Source organism: Echeneis naucrates, chromosome 7 (genome assembly GCF_900963305.1).
Source record: "Echeneis naucrates chromosome 7, fEcheNa1.1, whole genome shotgun sequence".
Classification (NCBI taxonomy): domain Eukaryota; kingdom Metazoa; phylum Chordata; class Actinopteri; order Carangiformes; family Echeneidae; genus Echeneis; species Echeneis naucrates.
The window spans coordinates 6,648,949-6,673,885 of NC_042517.1; the positions used below are offsets into that span (position 1 = coordinate 6,648,949).

The 24,937-nt window shown below is 38.4% G+C and overlaps 1 protein-coding gene across 1 annotated transcript; it reads right to left on the bottom strand.

The window, feature by feature from the left end:
• Positions 1-266: 266 nt before the first annotated feature.
• On the bottom strand, positions 267-24,895 carry trim33 (tripartite motif containing 33). The gene is made up of 22 exons (XM_029507277.1): positions 24,290-24,895; positions 20,610-20,728; positions 18,521-18,674; positions 18,024-18,156; positions 17,644-17,760; positions 17,374-17,488; positions 15,369-15,515; positions 14,788-14,905; positions 14,206-14,489; positions 13,633-13,824; positions 10,689-10,889; positions 10,284-10,416; positions 10,001-10,064; positions 9,602-9,603; positions 9,410-9,531; positions 8,399-8,538; positions 8,117-8,341; positions 7,871-7,982; positions 7,678-7,752; positions 5,383-5,535; positions 3,459-3,509; positions 267-1,315 (listed from the first exon to the last, which is right to left on the bottom strand). The coding sequence occupies exons 1-22, from the start codon at positions 24,867-24,869 to the stop codon at positions 1,094-1,096; spliced, it is 3,459 nt and encodes a 1,152-aa protein (XP_029363137.1). The 5' UTR covers positions 24,870-24,895; the 3' UTR covers positions 267-1,093.
• Positions 24,896-24,937: the final 42 nt, after the last annotated feature.

Below are 24,937 nucleotides of genomic sequence, written 5' to 3' on the forward strand. Positions count from 1 at the left end.
TAAAATATTAAGTTTAAAATGCCAGTAAATTTGTCCAGTCCATTTTTGGAGTTTTGTGTGGAATAAGATCAAATCTGGCTTTTTTACTCAGCTTTTTTGTGTTACTTGGATGCAAAGAAAAGGGCGTGTGAATACTAAAGAATAGGAAATGCAATGATTTTCTGGGAGAAGGGGTGCACTGGCCCTGTATGTAGATGTGTTGTTTGTGTATGTGTGTGTGTGTGTGTGTACATATACGCACACATATTTATATTTTATACATACATGCAAAACCTGTGTGTCTGTGTTTATGTGCACACACCCTACACTACTTTTGTCTTGTTTGTCTGCCACAAACAAGTCTTTCAGACAACTGCTTATATTTGAGATACTTATCTGTCTGCAAGTTTAGATACCACCAAGACTGTGTGATGGGATTTTTAGGGTGAATTGCTCAAAGTTCCCAAACCTACTCCACACAACACCTTTCTTTAATATATTTCAAGGACAGGTTTTATTGATGACGCACCCAAACATCTATATTGTAGGAATACCTTCAGTGGGCTAGATTCTCTTATTTACATAATGCTTCCACAAAGTCATACAAATACTTGGTAGGTTTCATGTCAAAGTATATATATAATACATTAAACAGGAGGAGATGATTCTCATCTCATTATCTATACCGCTTATCTGTCAGGCTCTGGGTGAGTGCTGGAGCCAATCCCACAGTTTTTGGGCGAGAACATGTGATTTAAATGGTTTATAAAGAAATTGTCACAACAAATCTACAACTAAAAATAGATAGAAAAGAAAAGAGCGATCTTTAACTTAACTACTGCAAAATAAAGTCCTACTTCAAAATCTGTACAAGCAAGGCGAGTGTCCATGAAATAAGAGGGAACTCATTTTTTCCATCATTCTGCCCTCAAACTATTCTGGTCAAGGCAGGCTCCTTATGTAGGTGAAAGTAATTCATTCAAAGGCAAGTATCACATAAACCAAGCAGATTGTACAGCGGATCCTGTCCTTTTTTATTTGCTGCCTCAAACACAGGAGAAGTATGGGGCGAGAGGAAGACAGCTTTTCACCTCATTTCTTGTGTGGTTGGTTCTCACTTGATGTGGACCACTTTCTCATCTGTTTTTAATCGTTTGCGTCTGGGCTGTATGAAGTCCTCCTCTGAGTCGTCTGTGTCCTCGTCCACCTTTGTTTTGTCTTCTGGGGATTCTGTTTCAGGTGTTTCTGGAAAGCTCTGGCCTGGAAACATCTCCTGAAGCTTCTCCTCAAAGTACAGACTCACTGCCTTCCCAGATATCGCCATCTCTGATCCCACCTGCCGATGAAGAGGAGGAGGAAGGTGGACAAACAGGAGGGTGAAGAATGGTGTGGGGAAAGCAGGTATGAGAGTACAATAGAGCAGCAGGAATGAATGGGTTGAAGCAGGGAGGGTGAAGAGGACAACGAGGAGACAAATTAGACGAAGTTAAAACTCCTGGTGGCAGGGTGGCCCCGAGTCAACCTTGTTGTACAGAGCAGAAATATCCTGCCTCCCTGTCCCACTGTGGCTCCATGAAATATTTCCACAACACACAGTTAAGCAAATTCTCAACCATGCCTACCTATCCATCTAGCTACCCCAAGCCCTGAAAAATCACCTGTCATTTGAGACCCTTCGTTGTGTTAATTCATCAAGATAAATCCTCAACTGGTGTGAACATGCACAGCTGCCGCCTCTCAAGTTTTTTTTTTTTTTTTTCATTTAACTAGTTCTAACAGTCTAACAACAGTAGTATAGTAAATCAGACTGACTATTGTTACGGACATTTTGTAGACTGTGGTTTGAAATGCTGTTGAATTATATTGCATTATCCTAACAGAGCTCAAACATTTCAACCCTGTCTTCTAAATTCATTCCCTATCTATATTGTGCCAAGCTGTGCCAACCAGAGAGCCACAGGGTAGATTCAGCCTCCCAGAGTTGAAATCCTTACTACCAAGGTAAATGAAAAAAGTAGTAATTTAAAAATACAATGCAGGAGAGGAGATATGAGAAGACTTAAAAATGTTACTATGTTTTCCCATCTTAAATTTCTCAATTTTGAATTATTATTTCCACATCCTATAGTTGATAGCTAAACAGAGCCATTTCCTTGCCTGCTTCCTTGCCTATTCAGTCAGGAGAAGCGTCCCTGAGAGATGTGAAGAATTTCATTCCATTGCCAAAACAGTATATTGGAGGTTTAGCTGCACATTCAGTGCAGAGTGCATGATACTGACTCTTGCCAATCCGCAACAAAACTCTATTGTAATCTGTCAGTCCACCCTGGAACACATTGGTGCACTTTCAAAGTCATCTTCCTTTTTCTGCAGACTGCAGACACTTGCTTTTTAAAAAAAGAATTTCAGACTGTTGATCCAGATATTTGAGTGACAGTTGACTGGTCCCTGGGTCCATCTGTTGTGGCTCATAACTCTAAGTTGCCATTTTATGTAAAGAAGAAGGGAAAAAAAAAAAAAAAAAAAATCTTGATTTTTACTATAATTCCCATCTTGTGCTGTCTGTACAACAGAGCTCTGCTGATGTAGGCCTTTGCTCAACATTTAACAGAGTGGACCAAATGTCTTACCTTTTTATCTGAAAAACTTTAATGCAGCACTCGACTGGTTCACCTGTCAAATCTCCCCCTCCCTTGCCTCCATCTTTTGTGGGTTCCACAGGAGTAAATCCAAATTTCCAGTATACATTAATCACATGGGCAAATCCTGTGCCATCATAAAATTGATTTGAACCGCTGAGGCAATACACATTCATTATCAAACCATATATTCTTCTCTTCCTTAAATTCAGTGCTCAATGTCTGAAAAAATTTGCCATTTGTAAAAAGAAGCAGTATGGGCGCCTTAACAAATTTTTAAAAGTGGCCTCTAACATCATTGCTTCTTACAATTAAGACCCTTGATCTGCAGAACTACAAAATGTCATCCATGTTTTTACCTCCTCCAGACTGGACAGCTGCAACATCTTTTGTTATGATATCAGCAGGAGAATAATACAAAGAAGACAGCTAACACAAAACACTTCTCCCAGGCTTTTAGCACAATCTAGGTCACATCGTGATATACTGATCCACTACATCTCTCTGATTAGTGTGAGGCCTTGAGTTGATGTTATCAGTGATCTGATAAATCTACAACTAATACAATATATATATATAGAGAGAGACAGACAGAGATGATAGGGACATTTCTCCACTTTTTAAGGACTCCCAGACACCAGAGAAGTAAACGTAACCCCAAAAAAAAAAAAAAAAAAAAAAAAAATCAAATTAACCTTTTCAATTTGTGTGGACATTTGTTTTAAACTCATTAATGTCTGCTGCTTCTTGCGAATTCTCTCTGAGATGAAGAGCAGAAACACTTCTTGAAGCCTCAGTGGGAGGGGACAGGACAACTGTGCTCTATTTGAAACGTCTTACCTGTGTATTAATCTGTTTCTCCTCATCATAAACCTGGATTATTCGAGACATCTAAAAGGGGCAATAACATTACAACAAAGACAGTGAAGCAGCAGGGGGAAGAAAAGAGTTCACAGCACAGGCAGGTTAGATAATATCAGATAGGAAATCTGCTTAAGTCCTACTGTGCTCAAGATTGAGGTGTATATCATCAAATCATCACTGCAGAAATTAACAGCAAGAAAGGGTCCACAATAAGTACAAACAGAGGAACTACAGTGCATGTGTGATCATTTCCCGTTACCCCGAGGGTTCCAGTCAATTTCTTAAGTTTTTCTGCAGTTTTCTATCATCATCTCTACTGAATAGTTTCCTGTTCTCCCACGTGTCTGGTCTCAAGCTTGTCTCTGATGTTTCTTAACCACTAATGTGTAAATAAATGGTTTGTGTATATTGATAGCGTGTGTCAAGAATGTTGTCTTTACAAACAGCATCAATCGTAGATTACAGATGTATATCTCAATTAAACTGGTTAATTCAATCAACTTTTAGTACTACTTCTCTCCAAAAGTCCTCATCTCTACTTCTGAAGACTATGAAAACATTCCTCAACTGGTGTTCTACATTTTGTTGGCGCTTCAATCAAATGGCCCATTTTTGGGATTTTGGCTGTTAATACAGTGAGTTATTTGTAAAATGCTTGTGGTTTAAAATTTGGACATATGCCTAACACATTTTGTAAGACTGATAATTAATTATACATATTCAACTCACTGCAATGAGAACTGCATCACAGGTTTTTAAGCCTGTTGTTGTAGAAAGATTTCCAAGTTAATAAATCTAGACTTTTCTAAGTGTGGCCATGAGTTGTGGTCTATGTTATCTGCTGAATAATCTCGTTAGCTTATGCACATCAATGTGTCACATACTAATTTAAGGTTAACTTTAAGGTAACTTTAAGGTTTGAATGATCTAGTTGCATTACACAGATGACATCCTGATGAAATTTCTTCCACACTATGGCTTCCTCATGCAAGCTAAATTGACACGACAAGAATTACCAACTACTCACTCTCAAGTGGGGACCCTGCTTGCTGTTAATTTGGTTACATCACAACAACATGTGAACAGTGAAGTCATCTTGTGAGGCTCAGTGTCTCCATTGTCCTTATTAGTCATAAGAAGTGATGTCTCTGCATAGCAGTCTGAGGAGTCAGTCCAGACTTTGTTCACTTCTTGATAAAAACTGTACCCCCCCTTGTGGTTGTAAAGTATAATTCATGAGTACACACAGTACAGTGCAAACTGTGTTCCAGTGTTAGACAGAGGGTGCATGATATTACAAGTAAATAACACCCACAGAAGCAGCAAATATAATACATACTTCAGAAAACACTATTCCTCCAGAGAAGAATGCGTTTAATGAAGAATCAACATATATTCAAGTGACCACAGCCATACTTCAAAAAACAAACTTAGGATTTATCACTGTGATGGGGACAGTGTTAGCAGGGTTCAGACAGTGTGCCTACAGGCAGTGCACCTTTATACTCCACCCTCCAGCCAGTGTTAGTCAGTGTACAAACAGTGTAAGTCATAAGCACCACTTCATTGTCCAAAGTAAGGATGTGACTATGTTTAGGTTAGACCAATATATTTCGCAGCCATCTCTGGCCTGACTGATAAGCTACATAATATTAAACACTTACATATTGATGTTTTATTTAAAATTTGTGTTTTTCACTTAGATTTTTGTCAAAGAATTATTCACTTAGGATCTAATGTACGAGTCCTTTATTGATTCAACTTGAAAATGATTCAATGTGTGATTTTGGAAATGCTGGTAGCAGTTTAAACCTCACCCCATACCAGTCTAACCGTTGTCTGCATGCGCACACAAACTAATGCCATTCCCCAAAGCAGGCACAAGACTCATGCTGCTCACCTCATTGTACTTTGCACAGTTTTTGAAGACTAGGCGCATATCGGATACAAAATCCTGGATTGACTTGTAGTACTGGGAGCTCCGTAACCGCAGCTTCTTTTTCACCTTCTTCAGGTCCATTGGCTGCTTGATAATCTTGTAATAATTCGGCACCTGGTTTAAAGAAAAGTTCGTAGTTAACTATTTCAATGTATGGAAATCAAAATGATGTATAGCTTGGAAAATTTTTTGGTGCTCCTTGGGATAGTTTTTTGATAAATGGTGGTAGGGCTGGACAATATAGCAAAAAATGTGATCATGATACATATGAATCACTATCAACATTTATCACAATATGCCTTTTTGCAGTACAATGGACTCAAGCCTGAAGGATCCTGTTAAATCCTGGTTTAATTAGCTAAACTTTACTTTAATATAAATCAAACTCCTGCAAAGCAAAAATCTCAAATGTTGGTTGAGGTTGTTCAAAACACATTTCAAACATGCTTTAAAAAAATAATACAAGTTAGCCAGCATGGCCTGAAGTTTATTGAAACAATACAAATAATCAGCTTTGATTGCTGCCACAACAAATCCCTTTGGCAGCAAAAATGCTGCCTGTCAGATACAGTAGAAAAAATGCTGGTTTCAAACCTCTAAAATGTTTTAGAGGGAGAATGCAAAAGGTGAAAAATGTGTAAACAGCATTCCTGCTAACACTAGCATTGCTAATAGCAGATGGACTAGACCCACCAGCATAATGGTTGCCCTGAAAGGGCCACATGTAAGACAGTATAAATGTAACCAAATGTAGTGTATAATAAATGTAAGTATGCCTTAATGTTAAATAACTCTGAATTTATTACTTATTCAAATTAAAGATAATACATATGCATTTGCATAGATGTGAAAAATATATATATATTTGCTAGTTGCATTGTTATTATAACATAAATCTGTTTAATTTGTCAGGTTAATAAACCCACATTACTCCATCAATCAACGATCAAACGAGTGAATTATGAAAAATATCATTCAACACCAGTTATGACATTAACTCTGTTCAAAGCTTCTTTTGTCACGTCTGAGACAGGCAGAATAACGGTACAACCAGCAATTGTGACAGTTTGTTGTTTTTCTGGAAGGCTAACTTTGGCATACATACGTGTTTGGTGTGAAAATGCCGACGTAGATTTTACTCCGCCTCATAGCACATAAGACATACCGGTTTTTCTCCTGGAAGCACAAACATGTATGGTGGGTGGATCCACCAGGTCCATGCAATTGAGGGTGTATGACCTTTTTTTTTTTTTTTTTTTTTTTTAAATCAACAAATTTGTTTTCTGATGACACCTGTTCATGCTGACATTCATAATTTTTTTTACCTTCCACTCATATCTCTCCTCTTTTCCAACTGTCTTTAACTTTTCTGTTCCTGGCTGAAATCTACTGCAAACAAGTTATGCTTCTAATAGGAAGTGGGCACATCCTACATGCAATCCAGAAAAGACAGACACAAAGTGGCTCATTCCTCCCTTTTGTCAAAGGGAATTATGTCCAAAGCTTATCTTCATGATAGACTTTAATGTTATTGTAATCCAATTTGGAAATCTCTTTATCGTTCAGGCCTAGACAGTGGGATACATTACTCACACTTGGTATAATGCATCTATGGATATTAGCATGTGACAATTTGAATCTATCTGCTGAGTGATAGCTTTGGCTTTTGTGGATTTTGAGATGTTTTGTTTGTCCAGACCTCAGGGCCACAGACACACCCTCCTAAACAACAACAGAAAATAATGGGCTACTGTGTTTTTAAAACAGTTGGACTTCCATTGAATGGAATTGAACTCACTTACATCACATATACACAATATTTCATAGAATTATGCTATGAGGCAAAGATATTTTTTTTTAGGATAGTTGAATAAATAAATTGCCTTAGCAAGAGCGAAGATATAAATTACTAACCAAGGATATAAAAAAATAAATAAATAAAAATAGAAAGTAGTCCACAGGATTCAAACTAGGTACTGCTAGTTTAATGTCTTTCAGTGTATTTCAAACAGTGATGGTTTGCAAAAGTATGAAATAATCAGTGACCAAAAGTTACTGACTGTTCCACAATAAATTTAATACGCATTTATTTTTGCTTTGGGATTCCAAATTACAACAATGTCTTTCTAATAATTATGCTCTGCTGCCATTTGATCGAGCATCAAGATGAGGAATGAGGATGAGGAGTGAGTGACGTTCAGGTCATAGAAACATCTCAATAGTGTGAGGTTGTGTGTGTCATTAGGAGCTACTTACAGAGCTAGGAACCGGTTCCCTAAAGCCAACACTGAGCTCATGACAGAAGATGTACAGCAGGAGACGTTCACATCTCTGTATAGAACAAAAGAGAATATGAAATACCTTATAGCAGGCCCAAAATAAATAAATTATTTAATTAATTAATTAAAAATAAAAAGTCCTCTTGAGTCAATGTTCTGGATATACTGACCCTTTGGTCCTCAGGATTCATAGCCTGCTCTCCTTTAATTTTCTTGCTGTCATCACAGTATTCAATCTCAGGATTTGCCAGACTCCGGCAAAATGTGCAAAGGAAGTCACCTCTGAAATTGGAGAGGTAAGAGATAAAATAAATTCAAACAGAGGACATTACATTACCATCTTATTTTGTAAAGTGTCATTGGCATTAACTAAAAATAGCCAAACTTTAATAAATACATCAGTACAGACCACTTACTTCGGGAAGATTTTTATGGTGGGCACATGACATTTCATGTGAAACACTTTGGGACAACGGTCACAGCACAGCAGGTCACCACCATTGATGCACACGGCGCACCAGTCTTCATTGGGGTCATCCTCTTTCAGAGCAGGATTGCCTGTCCCAGCAGACTCCATGTTCGCATTGGCCTCTGGCTCCTTGTCTACACTTCCATTAGTGAGCGAAGGGCCTGTCGTGCTGCTGTTGTCAGCGGAAGACGAGGTAGTAGAGGTCATAGTGGTAGCAGAGGAAGATGACGTGGCTACACTGGAGCCATTTTGTCCAGAACAAGGTGTCTCAGACAGGGGTTCTGTTTTAATGCAATCCCCTAGAGCCTTGAGGGTATCTTGGACCGCGGCTCCTATTGTAGTGTGGGGGCTGTTCTCAGGACTGTTCATCTGGGGAAAATACAAATACATTAGAACATTTTCCTATAATGTGATCATTACATATCTTTAGATATTAGTAGAAAGGCGCAGCCTCCTTGAAAAAACGTTTGCGTTGAACAGTTGTGCAATACACTTTCCCCATATTCCCTGTGAATGGAAGCTATATTTACTTCGTTACTTGTGAGAACCAAATTTTCTCTGGTTGGGCAATGGTTATATTAGGAAGAGCATCATTCCAGTCCAGGTTCGGGTGCACATATGTTTCTTGTTAAGTGTAAAAATATTTATCATAAATAAATTACATTTAACATAATATAAGTCAAAGTACTTATTCTATTTTGCATAGGCAATGCTTATTACATAATTTTAAACTTTGTACTTTATATCTGCATTTTCCAATTGACTAACACAGGGAAATTATCGTATCTGTACGGGTTATCAGCCAAATAAGCAGGAAAATATTGGCATATTGGCAAAAAATTCAATATCATGCATCCCCAGTAAAAAGTCCAGCTGAACACATGAATGAAGATTGAAATTATCATATTATGAGATCACATCAGCTGTGTTATCTGTATTATTACAGAAGCTCAAAGGTGACACTGGGACCAACACCCATTTCACATTCATGGGAGTGACAAAATCAGACCATGGGCAGATTGATGCGTAAACACCTGCCAAGCTCCTTGTTACAGCAGCTGTTGCCATTACGACACACACACACACACAACCACACTACCACATAACAATACACACAGAGCTCCCCAGTTTCATGGCTAGAAACATTGATTTCAAGTTAATAATTCTGTTCTATGGTTTTAGATAATTTTCCCTAACCTCAAGGCTTGTGTTCATACTATATGAGGAACAGTATTCATACCATGCAGGCACTCCTCCCAGCATCTTTGCCACGCTCTGTCTTCAGAGAAGAGGCCGGACAGCTGTAGCTATCCTCTGTTCCTGGCTCCTGTTTCACCCTCACCTGCTCTACTGCAGATCCACCTCCTGTCCCCAACCTCCCTGCAGAGCTACAGCTTAAATACACACAAAATCAAATTATGGAGAACATCACTGCTGTTGTTTAACATCAACCTAACTAACAACTTATGACTCATTTAGTTGCAAAAAAACGGCATATTATAATGTGCTAGGTCATGACTTTAACTTCTATTCTAGTCTGTGCACAGTTTGAGTATTGAGGTGTGAATAACCTCAGAGGTGGTCAAATGACTCCAAATTATTATGAAACTATCACTTCTCCAAAATCTATTATTAAATCAATAAAAAACCTGTTAAACCACGTCCTTCGACTATCATCACAATGAACTATTCACATCTTCCACATCCAGCTATATTTGGAACACTAGCATCATATTACAACTATGGCTAAGTCTTAAGTCAGTTAACAAGGCATCTTCTGAGTTGGTATTTCCTATAAAAAGGCTATTTTGATACTAAAATACCTTCTTACCTGCCCCTGCTGCCTGTGCTGGATGTGCTTGACGGTCGGGCTGGGGTGTGTGCGTTGGACAGACCTACATCAGTACATACAACATCAGTGACCACATCTTCAAAAACAGTACAAATATGACTTTATGAAATGGTAATTTCCTAAAAAAAGAGCTGTCTTACACATTATTTTAGTATTTTTGTGGCTACTCAACTGATGCGTGTAAAAGGTCATGTTTAATTATGTGGCAACATTTTGTCTTATTAAGTCATAGACATACGCCTCATTAAGTCCTTCCTCTTACCTGAAGATCCAGGAGAGTGTGTGGACAACCCAGGCGAGGGGTTCATGTCTACTGAACCCAGCTGATGCTGTGTGCTGGCTGTGATGTAGCGAGACAGGAGGTGACCAAGGTTGCTAGAGCCTGCATCCTCCAGCTGGTGAAGCACAGTGTTAAATATATTAACACAAGTTAAAACAATGACTAATTAGTCAAAGTAAGAGATAAATTCAGTTACTGCATACAAGAATGATTTATTAATGCTTTCCAACTCAAAATGTTCAGCTGTCCTATAACACTAAGACTAATTGATGGGATATTTCTATATGATAATTAACATTTATGTATTAAAAATGTTGGAATTATTGTTATAAATGTTAACAAACTCACATAAAAAAAAAAAAAAAAACTTGACTACAATGTGCACACCTGAATGGGCGGGATCTCCGGTAGGCACGGCAAGTTCTCAGGATTGGTAACGGAGGGGATGAGCTCGATTGGACCTACAATGGGGCTGGCAGGGCCGCGATGAGCGTGAGCTCCAGCCATACTGGCACTGGTGGGACTTGTGGGATTGGCATTGTGCAGGGACGCCACTGGAAATGGGCCAGCATGCCCTGGGTTGGAATGCTGGACAGAAAAAGACAGACAGGAAGGGATGTAGAAAGAAAGAACCACAAGAGGGAGAATAAAGATTGGAGGGAAAGAAAGAAGGGAGGACAGGGACAATGACGCAGGTCACTCACTCATTTAGGAAAAAAACTGTGAAAACAACATGGTTGCATGATCATGCATTTGGGTGCCAACACATGCAGCACAAGACACACAAATGACAAAGTAGGAAAAAGGTGCCAAACCCCTGATTGTAGTAAGAAACGAAACCTTTGGTGGCTCATCTCAGATTCTATAGACATCTGGACACAGAGAAAAAGGGGCTAGATATAGTGGAGTTTTCTCTTACCTAGTCTTACATGCAGGCAGTGAATTTACATTTTCATACTATACACATTTTTTTGTCTTAAAAAAATAACCAACTCACTATGTATAGATACACCAGTGAGGTAATTTTAGCTGAACTGAATGAGGAAATTGTACATCAACAACCCTCTCCGAAAAATCTACCTTCAATCAAACTCAGTCTCTTTAAATTAAATTAATGGCCTTTTTTTTTTTAAATGGATGTTTGGGTTTCAATGAAGCCCTTTCATCTGGCATGCCTGTATTTAATCAAGTCATTTAATGAAAATTAGATTTGAACTGCTATTTGTGTGCACAAAATTAAATAAATAACACTCATGCCCGTGTTCATATTTGAAAATGCACCATAACTGCTACAATCTAAAATAATATTTCCCATTCAAAGAGCTCTCTGTGCATTGCTTCCCTGTCGTAATTACTATAACAACATTATACATATATTTACATACATATTGCTAAAATATAGCTAAGAGATAGCTAAGAGATGTAGTGTGTGTTTTCATTGGACTAATGGCAGCATTCTTTCAGGATTGTTTTGGGAAATCAGCTTGTCTGCTAACAGTATAATATGATGTTATGCGGAGCATAATATGATGGTCTAGTTATGGTTTCCACCATTTTCCATCGGCATGTTGGACAAAATCCCAGAACAAGGATTCAGCTTTGCTATATCACTTTATAAGAGGTGATATAAAATGAAACTCTAAGGGATTAAAGACTAAGCAGATGTGTAAACACCACGCATCAAGCACTATGTCCGATCTCAGATATCTGGTTCTTAGATTGACTGATTCACTTTAGTTACCAACTATGTCTGTCTGCCACTGTCCCGAGCAGAGCAGGTAGAGCAAGAGCAGTTTCTCTGAAAACTGCCTGCGATAACCACAGTGCAACTGAGAACTGAGAGGTAACCAAAGCATAAAGTTGTAGTCTGAAGATCTAAGCAATGAGCTGGAACTTGCTTTAACTGTGAATAAGTAAGAAATCGACAGCAGTTGCTATCTGCTTTTCCTTTGACACATTGACACACAACCTTTAAATATTGATGAACGTGAAACCAGCAAAAACTGACCAATTAGAGGAGACCTTTATCCTGTTTACATTTCTTGCCAAGGTTAACAAGTCTGCAAAGGTTGAAGGAATCTGGGTTAATAAAAAAATCTTGGATTGACCCATTTAGACGTTTCTATTTTTATCATGCAAACACAAATGGCTAGTGAAATGTCACTTTGACTCAATGATTAGACTTTAATACTGGCAGCTCAGAACTATATTATAATAATATATACTATAAAGTAAAGATGGATAGCAGTGCCACCAGTACCCAAGGATATACTTGAAACATTTTGATAGTGAAAGGGGTCATTGCTCTCTGATGGATTATTATACATAGCCTCCTAACAATTCTATAGTGTGGTTTCTTCTGTCTTATCAACTGACATACAATTAGACTAGACACGGTGCAAGAAAAATCAAGTGGACCCAATGGAACTATCTGGTTTTCTGCATTAGCTAAATCTAAAATGTGATCTTGACTACTTCATCTTTTTCATTTGTTCAATGTCCCCTAACTAATATCACACTATAATCTTTTGCATTTTTTTGGATATACCCATTACAAAATTTAAAGAGCTGGTGAAAAACAATCAATTTTATAGTTGCTAAAAGTTCAAACACGTTAAGATGTTAACTGTGAGCATCTTTACTGGATTGAGGCCTTGACGCTAAATAAGCAGGTCCAAAACATAGTCCGTAATCACACATTAGTCAATGACCTCGAGCAGGTGAATATCAAAATAAAAATGTTCAAGTGTTGATTCTTTTTTTATGTCAGTGTCATTCCAGCTCACAACTGCAGTCTGGTTTCACTGAGCTCTAGGTTTGATAAGTTCTGACTTAAATTGTGTTGATGCCATTCACTAAGACATTCACATATTATTTCTAAGCCACACTGTGAATGTTTGAATTAATTTTTCCCAATATGGATAAGAACACCACACAATTTTCTATCTAAGTTAAAACTGATTTTGTTTCATAATTGTAACTATAATTGTAAATAACTGGATGAGGCTCTGACCATATTCACTGGTTTGCTTTTTTCATTGTAAAACAGAAGCTATATATCTATAATACAATATATTTTTCTCTTTAGTATGCAGGTCGCCATTTCAGCCAAGTCACGTTCTGTGTATCAATGCTGTTTAGTTTAGATTTAGATTTTGGGCTAAACACCCTTTTATCACATTTGTGCGGTTTTAGTTTATCTATAATATGCAGCAACAAATGTGTTACACAGGCACATACACACAAAAGAAACCTCACTCATAAAAAGTCACAATATGCTGTAAAAAACCTGTATATTTCCTGAGAGTAAAACCAGAGGGGTTTTCCTTACCTGTCTCTGCAGCTGAGGCTGCATCATAGGGGGATACTGCTGTCCATTAATTCTTGGCTGGGCTGTGGATATTCGGCCTTGTGGTGGACCTGGCAGACGCATATGGTGGGAGGAAGGGTACAGGGGGCCTGGCCCACCGTTCATACCCCCAGGACCTCTTGGTAGCTGCTGCATACTGATTAGCCTTGGAGGCTGCTCAAAAATTTTAAGTACATAGACATAAAGCATGTATGAAAAGCAGATCACTGGATGAACACAAGTGAAAAATGGTCTACTGCAATGATCAAGTCTTTCATGACTGACATTCCTCCTGAAACTGATAAGATAATTTATACATCACAGCCACAAAAGAGTCAAGATTAATATATATTCTGTGGTTAAAAAACCAATTTGGAAGATAAGAAACATAACTCCTATTGAAGGCAACTAACATTTTAGAGGTTTTCATTGGAGGAGGGTTTGGAATAATTACAACAACAACATATCAATGTCATTATTGTTCTCTGGGCTAAGGATAACATTTTTGAACAAGCTTCTAATAATTTCGAGTTAGTTATCTATAGCATAGTATACCTGTTGCTGTACCATCGGTGGGCCAGCTTGCCTTGAGTGCTGCTGGGACATTTGTGAGGCAATGCGCATCTGTTGTTGGATCTGCTGCTGGTGCTGTTGCTGCTGTTGCTGCTGCTTTTGCTGTGCATAAGCAGCTTGCTGCATGTGCTGCAATCGGAGCTGGGCCAGGTTGATCTGTCCTGGATGTTTGCTGGGATGACCCTGGCTTGGTGAAATGGGTGGTCCTCCAACCATCACATTGGGCGGTTGTGCAGGTGGAGGTGGTTTCTCAATTACCAAATTCCCTGCAGGTTGAAGAGGGTGGTTGAAAAAAAATTAAAGATGTATAGAGGATATAGTCAGGTGTGGCATATAAATTTATTGCACTCAGGCATGCAAGGAACAAAGTACATTGATAATGCATTAACTGTTCACCGCGTAATACTCAGGTGGACACTATACAGTTCAACAAGATTTCATATGATCAGACAGTTGTTGAGACTGTTCTCAGGCATAATCTTGATTAAAATAAGTTAATAAGAAACTATAAGGAAAAAAATTATACTTGATATATAGAACTAACTGCTGAAGTGCTCCTCTCACCTAGATTCACAACATTTTTGGCCCAGAAGGTGGGGTCACAGAAAAAGCGCACCACTCCATTGGCCTGAGGTGCCGGTTCCAGTCTTGCCTTGAAGAGCTGGCGAAGCTGGAACAGGATCTACAAACATAAACACACGTAATTGGTCATCGATTAGTAAACCTGCAACAATAAGTCTGTTTGTCAACATGTCAAAGCAAAAGCATCCCTTGTCTGAGCTAAAAAAAAAAAAAATTAAATGAAAAGAATCTCATTCATGAATGTGTGTGTGTGTGTGTGTGTGTGTTTGGGGGGGGGGGGGGTTGTTGTGCACATCAACAATTAATCTAGAAAAAAACTGCACCAGCATCACATTTATCAGTCAAAGTTATGCCAGAAGAAAATACAATCTCCATAATTCCTAAATACAAGCATTGAGCATTAAACCAAGTGTAATTGTTTTCAGGTACAGCAAAACTTTGGCCTCCAAATTTAGCCAAATGCAGCACATCTCTGGTCGCAAACAAGACATGTTGTGTTCTCAGTACACTGTCAGCTTTAGCCTCTGAAACTGCAACACATCTTGAGCTTATGAGGAACATACCAGCCTCTTGCTGTAGAGCAGTGCTGTGCTGCTGCCAGTTGTGATGGCCCAATGGCAGAAGTTGAGCACATGGTGGATCTGTTGGGCCAGCTGGGTGGTATCCTTATGCTGAGCTACAAGCCTCATACTGCGCTCTTTGGTCACACTCTAGACAGAAAATAAAGTTATTTTAAATAATGGACTGTGACTGAAAAAGCCCAAGCACAAGTTATGACCCAAATCCAAAAAGTTGGGATGTTGTGTAAAATGGAAATAAAAACAGAATACAATGATTTGCAAATTTCATAAATCCTTTTTTTTTCTCCCAACAATGGAACATAGACAACATATCAAATGTTTAAACTGAGACATTTTACCATTTCATGAAAAGGTTTTATTGGCTCGCTTTATATATATATATAAAAAAAAAAAGAAATTAACAGCAGCACATTTAAAAAAGGTTGAGAGGGGGCAGCAAAAGGTTGGAAAAGTACGGCTATTAAAAAAAGAAGCTGAAGGAAAATTTATATATAAAAAGATATAGATATAAGATAGATATAAAAGATAGATATAAAAAGAGCATCTTAGAGAAGAAGAGTCTACAATTGGTGGAACAATTTCGGAATAATGTTCCTCAATGTAAGGATGAAGACAATCAACATCTCATCATTAAGAGCGCACATTATCATCAAAAGATTCAGAGAATCTAGCGAAATCTTTGTGTGCAAGAGACAAGACCAAACATTTGCTTTGGATGCCCATGATCTTCAGGCCCTCAGGCAGTAGTGCTTTAAAAACAGAAATAACTGCATGGGCTTATTATCACTTCCAGAAACCATTATCTGTGAACACAGTTTGTCCTGCCATCCAAAAATGCAGGTTCATCATACAAAGAATAAGGCATGTGAGTATGATCCAGATACGCTGCCAAAGCTCATTAAAACAGGCAAAGTAGAAAACAGTTATTTGATCATATCGGATGAAAATTAAAATTCTTTTTAGAAACAATGGATGTTGCATTCATCAGAATAAATAGGAGAGGAATGATCTGCATGGCTTTTAACACAGAGCTCAAAAAACCTGCAACTCTGATGGTACGGAGGTGCATTGGTGTCTATGCCTGGAGCATCTAACACATCTGGAAAAGCAACATCAATGCTGAAAGGTAAATACAGGGTTTAAATGAACATACGCTTCCATCCTGACGATGTAAGTTTCCAGGAAGGCCCTGCATATTTCAGGAAGACAAGACCCTAAAGCATACTGCAACTATTTCCAGCGGCATGGCCTCATAGTAGAAGAGTACAGGTGCTTAACTGACCTACCTGCAACTAGGCCTTTCATCAACTGAAAACATTTGGTGTATCACGAAAGAAAAATATGATAAAGACGACCCAGGGGTTTTTAGCAGCTAGAATACTGCACCAGGAATTGCACAACCCATTCCTCTCCCAAAACTCAAGCAATTTGTGTCCTCAGTTCCTAGAATTTTACATAATGTCAATGTTTATGAGATTTATAAATGAAAGAATCCTGTTTTTATTTACATTTTACATAGCATCCCAACTTTTTTAAACAAATGACACTTTGATATTCAAATATGTGCAATAAAAATGAGCATTTACATAGAGATGGATTAGATTAAAATGCGATGATGCTATTTGGGCATTTGGATATTGCAGCAGTTGATATAGGATGGAGCAAAGAAAAAATAAATAAAACAAGTACAAAGCAGATTAGTCATGAACTAGGGATGTAATAGTTACTGATATAATGACGATGATATGAAATGTTCATACTGTTACACCCCTACTATGAACTGATTTCACTTTAGACCAGACTAGTGGAGGAAGGAAAGTCAAAAGCAAGAATGCAGCAGGTATAAGAAAGAAGCAATGCAAGAAAATACCAAATTTCATAGTGCCTAAGGACCCATTATGTAAATGTACAAATTATCTTTTTGAATAACTAATGCAGGACATTAGAAGGCTCTTGGCCAAACTGACCTTGAATAATGCCAACTAACCTCCAACTGCTGCAGCAAGGACTTGCCCTTCTTGTTGATCTCATTGATGAGAGTAAATACTGCTATTTTGATTTCGTGCTCAACCTTCCGGTGTGTTTCGTTCAGCTCTTTTAACCTGGATTAAAAAAAAAAAAAAACACAGTCGTTTAAAAATGGTCATTTAGCTATAAAGGCTATCAATAAGAACCGTGAAATTTATTTGACATGGATTAGAAACAAACTGTGCCAATGGGCAAGATTGGGGAGTTCCTGGAGATGAAAAACTCGCACCTGCTTTGCACCTGTGAGACGGAGTAATGGACATAGTTTTTCTTTTCCTGTAGCTTCGCCATGCTTGTCTCAATGATGCCTTTCTGGTTCTGGAAAGCTTCCTCCAAGAACTGGTACCTAAAAGCAGAGGTCTAACGGTTATGATATGCTTTCCTGTAAGATAAACCATGGATGTGGGTGATTAATGAAAATGTCATGGTATGTTGTGGGAATTTGTCAACAGTACAGCATATAGAAACAATCAAAAAAAATTACAACCATTACATTACACAAATTTGAATTAACCTAATTAACCTTGTTACAGAATATTGACTACTGACAGAGCCTGTAAAAAAGACAAAGACTGACAGCTCAGTCAGGATGTGTGCATGCATATTTACCTGTGTTCCTTGTGCTCGAGCAGCTGACAGTCCCTACAGGTTAAAGTGTCACAGGTCTCACAGAAAAGCTTCAATGGCTCCTGCTTGTGGACGGGACAGAAAACAGGCCTCTGTCCTGATGTACCAACAGACTCTACAGATACACAGGAGAAAAGACATCACTGATGAAGATGGATATAGAGAGGCAGTGTACTCAAAGAAAGTGTTATGGGACATACGAATGAAAAGAAAAACAAAAATAATCAACAACAACAAAACTTGTGTCAGATCCAATTTGAATTTAAAGACCGACAGGAGCTTCAGAATGCATGGTCTCACCAGCTAGAAGTATCTTACAAGCATCCAGGCTCTGCAGCACTGTTGCCATGGCAACAGTCTACCAGCACCGCCACATTCCCAGTGCTTCAACTACAGTTTGTCCTGTTCAAGCTTTTGCAGTTTTTGCGTCACTTAATACTGGTCTGTCCTTTCCTTCACTCTGAGGTTCACCATCTTACCGGAGGCGGTGCCAGCATCCTCCTTTGTGCGAATCTTGTGGTCCTTGGTAATTTTGACCCTCTGGTGGGCCTCCACGCAGGTCTTACATAGCCATTCTCCACACTCCACACAAAAGCCTATGGTTCCTGCGTTGTCCTCACAACTTGTGCACACCTTAAGAAGATAAGACCAATAAACATCTAAAAGAACTCCGGATGGGATCACAGTAATGTACAGATCACATCATGAAGAGCATCATATGACACAAAATAACTCATTTATCAACATTTATACTTCATGAACCATTCCACAGAAGATAATTCTGGTATATTACAACCTTGATTACTTATACAGGCTTATCATGTTACACATATTTTGAAACAACACAGAATACATGTGCAGGGTTCATAATTAATGATTGTTTGAAAGGTGTGGTCTGATAGACACTAAATGACAACCCAATAACACTAGAGGAAAACAATTGAAAGCAAAAGCAGGCCATTTAGTCTTATGGCAGAAAGAAAAAAATTAACTGACGAAATCTAAAAAGACTGAAATTCATGCCAATCAAAAAGCTGAGCAATAAAAATTAATTGAAAACAATTATGATAAATTATAAATTAGCTAACAGCCAATTTAATTAAAACATTCAGAAAACAAAAGGCATGTTTCATAATTTTCCTGCCTTACATTCAGAGTGGAACTAAAACAAACTTGAGGTGGTGTCATGGAAGATTTTACCTAAAAGCACTCTAAACAAAAATTTAATAAAACACACAAAAAGCACTGATTTTTTTGGAATCAATATATTGCACAGGAGGATATGAACAGTGTCTCAAAGTTACAATGTTCTGGTCAACAGTCATATAAGCTTTCAACCCATTCCACATTATTTTAATGATGTCCCTACATGGTAAGGCCTTCGTGGATGGGCAGAGGTCACATCTTCCCCAGGCTCAAATTATGTTGACTAGCATGAAACTGCTCCTACACATAGGTACAGAAGTTTCAGATAACACACAGTTGTATAATGTAGTAGTTGTTTTGAATAATAAACCACATGCATTTGATTGTCCCCCCCAGTTCAAATAGTGCTGGCTTGCATTATTTTCTACTGGCTACCATTTTTTATTTCCAACACCCAACCGACATTTATTGTTTACACCAGTAGCTCCCAAATAGTGGGCAAAGACAAGTGAGTGGGTAACAAAAGATATTACAAGTAGGCTGTTATATCACAAGATCAACTACAAGTTTTGTCTCCTCGAAGCAAAATGGTTTTAACAATCTGATACAAATAAAGCTTTTAATAAAAATTGTGGTTGGGTTTGTGTAAAAGTATGCTTGTAGTCTTCTTTATTTAAATGGATTTGTATTGTGGTCCCAGAGGCCAAAAACAACATTTCCCAAATTACATTAACATTTAGCAAAACGCAACATTACAGACTACAGAAAAGACAGGGACAACACTTCTTGTTCTTGATTGGACAGAGTCCAACAGAGCACCACCATTTCCTGTTTCTAAAATGTACTTTTCAACTGTGTCCTTGCATGAATTTTAAACTCAAATTTATTTTCAGAGCATAAACAATACGTAGTTTCACCATTTCACACCTGAAGCTCTCAGACAAGGGAAGCATTTCCAGCAGAAGCGCCACCAAAGTTTCCACTCTTCTGCATAAATGACCATTCACAAAGACCTATCACCCCAACTTATATTTATGAGCGTTTATCTGGCTGCATTTGTTGAATAAACTATTAATTAAATTAGGTTCTCTCTAATAAAAACAAGAAGTGTCATCCCTATCTTTAACCTTAATTTGTTATATCACTGTTTTTGTCAAATGTGGTTGTATTTTGTGAAATGGTAAAGTTTGCAGTGAAATGTTTTCGGCAATGTTGTTGTGTTTTTGACCTTCAGGGACAGCATAGGTATTAATCTTGATACAATTGTCTTGAATTGTAGTACTTTACCTTGTCTTCACCTCATCATATAATTCAATAGCAAAATCCCAAACCTTCAAAACAGTGGGGGAGTGGACAGAATTGATGTGCATATATTACAGGATTTGATGCGCATATGCTAATTTGCATTCCCAATTCACATACCTGTGCAGCCTTTTCATCAGATGTGCTAGAGGCCTCTGTGGTATCTTTAACGAAGTAGTTGTCAATAATGTCACTCTGTTTGTAGTCCTGATGACACACCGAACAGCGCAAAACATTTACTAAAGACAGGGGAGACAGAACAGAGGAGAATACATGAGTAAAATTATGTGCAAATGTCAAACAGTGGCCAACAAGTTCCACGCTTTGTGATATTTTATTGGTGACTGATGTTTCGAGGGAATTAGAAACAAAGCCAGGCGTTCCATCTTTATAAAGACTGAGCTAATTTACAGACAATTACCTGAATCCCTCTCTCAGCTAAGCACTGTCTTACTTCAAACGAGAGACGATTAATAAGAAGTCTAACCCAAGACTTCATGTTATCTTTCATAATTTCTTCAGGTAAATTCCTGTTGTTACTAAAAACATCTTGGCATATTGGGACCAATGCTGCCTATTCATGGTGGTTAATTGATTTAGCCCTTGTCTCCAGGGAAGGCAACATCATCTCATTTGTTAATGGTATTATTTCAATTACTGCTATAATCAGACACCCCCAACAAATAATTTACTCAGCACATTTACTTGGCCACGTTTTTACAGTCTAAGATAGAAAATGAAAATGTACATAAATGTTATTAATGTATGAAATGTTCACACCTCAAATTCCCACCTCAACCAGACAGCTGAGGTAAAAACCGGTTTAAGCCAGTTTAAACTGGTCTATACTGACTTTAGCTGCACACAGCCGGTTTGTGTGAGATCCAGCTGCATAGATCCTGAGTGATTAGTTGTGAAAGCAGCTGTACTGGGCTTTTATGAGGAACCCACACCACCGTAAACAGACACACAGAAACAAATGCACCACACAGATGTCACTTTGAACCTCCTCCCTCTTTTAGACACACGCACACGCGCGCGCGCGCACACACACACACACACTTTAAAATGTACTTTAATGGGTTGTGTTTTCCACTTTTTAAATTGAGGATATTGGGGATTAGCCAAATATTAACCTTGTTATTCAAGTGTCACTAGTTCAAGTAAAAGACTAGAGGTTAACCAAAGTTTAAACAACAACCATGCTATGGTCACACTATGACCAAATCTGGCACAAATACAGTTTAAAAAAAAAAAAAAAATCTAAATCAGGAGACTTCCCTTATACTGTATAAGTGACATATCTTTAAAGCTCATGCTCACTTGGCACTCACTTCAACAGTAATCAAAAAATTATTTGCATGTTAACATACACATCTAACTTGTATGTTTCAGACAGAGCTTCCTCCAGCCCAACCTGACAGCTAATTCTGGGTATTATAGTCTCTATTGAATAAGAAGTTCAACAACACATTACAAGTGGCTACCAGTTAGTACATCACACCTGACAACTGAGAAGTGAAGGTGAGGACAAAGACATAAATAAAATCAGTAAGTAAAAAAACTGTGAAATAATTTTGGAGGAAACATTTATGAAATAAACAGTCGTCTGGATTTAACATTTTGTCATTTAATCTTATTGACTAATTGACTTTAACTACTCATCATTTATCTTATAATTTATCATTAGTACATCTTCCTTTGATCAAATAGAGCATATGTCTTTTAAAAATTTAATCTGACCTTTTAACACAAAACTCCATTTAGAGCTTGAATTTAATTTAAAATAATATATATATATATATATATATATATATATATATATATATATATATATATATGTGTGTGTGTGTGTGTGTATGTGTGTGTGTGTGTGTGGAGACCACAATGACTAGTAACTATTCAAACCAAGTTTTCCTTCTGTTTTGTTTTGATTTTCACTTCTCGGATTTGAACAAAATTTCTTCTTGGGATTAAAGTGCAAAAGTGTAAAAAGTTCTCATTTAGTGCTTTTTCCTATTTTGGTCCATGTTGAGTTGACACACAAAAGTCCAGGGTGGCGGAGCCAACTGCACATCAGTATGTGTGACTCACTGGAGTCCATAGGAAGCTGTAGTCATGGAAGTTAAAGAGAAAACCTGGCTCCATAAAAAAATAAAACCTTGATAACTACAAATGTGAATTAGTCAATAAGATTGATTTGTCGCCCAGCCCTTCTATTTATTTTTGAAGGACATAGGTAAAGTGTTCAGTGAATTCCAATGAAGTGTTTTGACTTTGTCAAGCTAATGAGAGTGTGAATGGCAAGAATGGGTAGTTCGCTTATTATGTTGAGAGGTAGAGAATGAAGTAACCAACTTTCAAAACGGCAGTCTGGCCATGACTGAGACTATCAGGAATTGTGGTCAAAGGAACATTAAGGTCAACTTTTACCCCTGTCAATGCCAAATGAGAGGACTAAATTCAATTAAAGTGACTACAGCATCTTCTGACAGTGAATACAAAAAGTCCCTTGATCAGCATATATTCTAATTTCACCACAGAAATTAACCTTTATTTTGACAGCCAATCAAGTAATTACAATTCAGACCAATGTGATACCAAACTGCTCCTAAAGCCAATACGAATGTGATTCTTTAGACCACGTGATAATAAAAGTCTCCACTGAAAATAAGACTAATAAAACTACGTTACGTTTGGTAGCAGGTACTGGGAGGAGATAAAACTCCACACAACTTAAAATTTGATAATAAAGAGTAATGTGAGATCTTACTATGAGACAATGCCAGGTACACTGACCTGAAATGTGACACTTATTTTGTGGAGACTGCCAGAAGTCAGATCAGTTTTCCGAGGATGTCGTGGTGACATTTTCTGAAACAGCACTAAAACTACTCTTGTGCAGTGGTTCATTTAAACATGGAAAGTGAAATGAGTACAAACACCTCCAGTTTATTATCAGTGCAGTCTCTGTGGCAGATGATGTGCTGCCTGCATCCTTTAGATGCAGTAAAGTGGCAAAACAAGTTTGGGCACAGGTACAGTTACGGTCTGTAGAAATAAGGTTTGTAGAAATATTCAGTGTAACATGTTAAAAAAAAAAGCCATATAAAATTTTAACCTGTAGGTATGACTGACTTTTGTTAATTATCTCATTTAGTTTTATTTGTTGTTATAGTCTCTCTGTTATTTGGTACAGATTACGCAGTGGTATGCTATTAGTTTGACTTGTGCATAGTGCTTCATCACAATCCATCCATGTTTATGCCTGCGAATTGACAATCTATGTAACGTGTCATCTGGTATGGAAGAAATATCTGAATTTACCTCATGGCATGCAAAAATTAATACCGCCTTAGGCCTTACCATTGCAACTATGATAAACAGGTTGCAAATGGTGTCAGAACCGTCGTTGATTCAGTAGATGATTTGCCCATCAGTCCCTTTCCTAATTAACTGGTGGTTTTAATGGAAGCAAGCTGCTGTTTATACCCTTTATCCTATTAAGAAAGCGCTTTAGAGGAAAAAAAAAAAAGCAATGAGAGGTTAGCACCAGTTATCTTTCTCTGTGCAAAGCAACAGAAATCCAACTCCCGTAGGAAGGAGCATCGGTGCATTTCGGTGTGCAGACCCAGGTCCACTCCCCAGCTGTCACTGAGCATACCGTTATCCTATACAGCACCACAAGTCAGTCAATCCTGCTCAATGTAAAAACAGCAATTCATATCGACGTGCATCATATGACGAAGCAGAGTTACAGGTAGGGAGAAAAAAAAAACAACAACAACAACACAACTCACCTATGTGTGTGTCCGTTTGTCCGTGTGGTCCGGGTACCTGTACGCTTATTTGCCTATCTGGTTGCGGAATGCATTTTAGGCAAAAAGAGTGCAGACAGGGCAGAAGTTTTGGTTCGCACTCTCGGCTTTGAAGACTTTGTTTACACACTGCGCACGTATCCAGCAAATTAATGGGAGTGGATACCGGCGTGGCTGCCGGAGCGGACGGAGGGGGGGACATCTCAGTACCGAGTCCGCCGACGGGAGCATCCCCGGCGGTCAGGGTTTCCGCCGCCGCCGCCTCGGCATTTGAGCTGCCGGTCCCAGCCGGGCTGACGGCGTTGCTAGCGCTACCGTTGGCTTCCCCTCCCGCACTGCCAGCTCCGCCGCCGCCGCCGCCGCCGCTGCTGCTGCTGCCGCTGCTGGCGTCCCCTCCGTCGCTAGTGGGTGTCGGTGCCTCGTTAGTGTTATCATGCGAGTCCGTGTCTTCGCTGACCCTTGCATTTGCTTCTACTGCTATCGACGTATTTTCAGTTTTAGTCTCCGATGGCTCGTTATCTTGTGCTAAAGGCGCTGAGTCCGAATCAGTAGACGGTTTCATATCCTCCTCGTCTTTGTTGTCCGCCATCTTCCTTCCTCTTTGAACCGCTGCACGTCCTGCGTAACTTC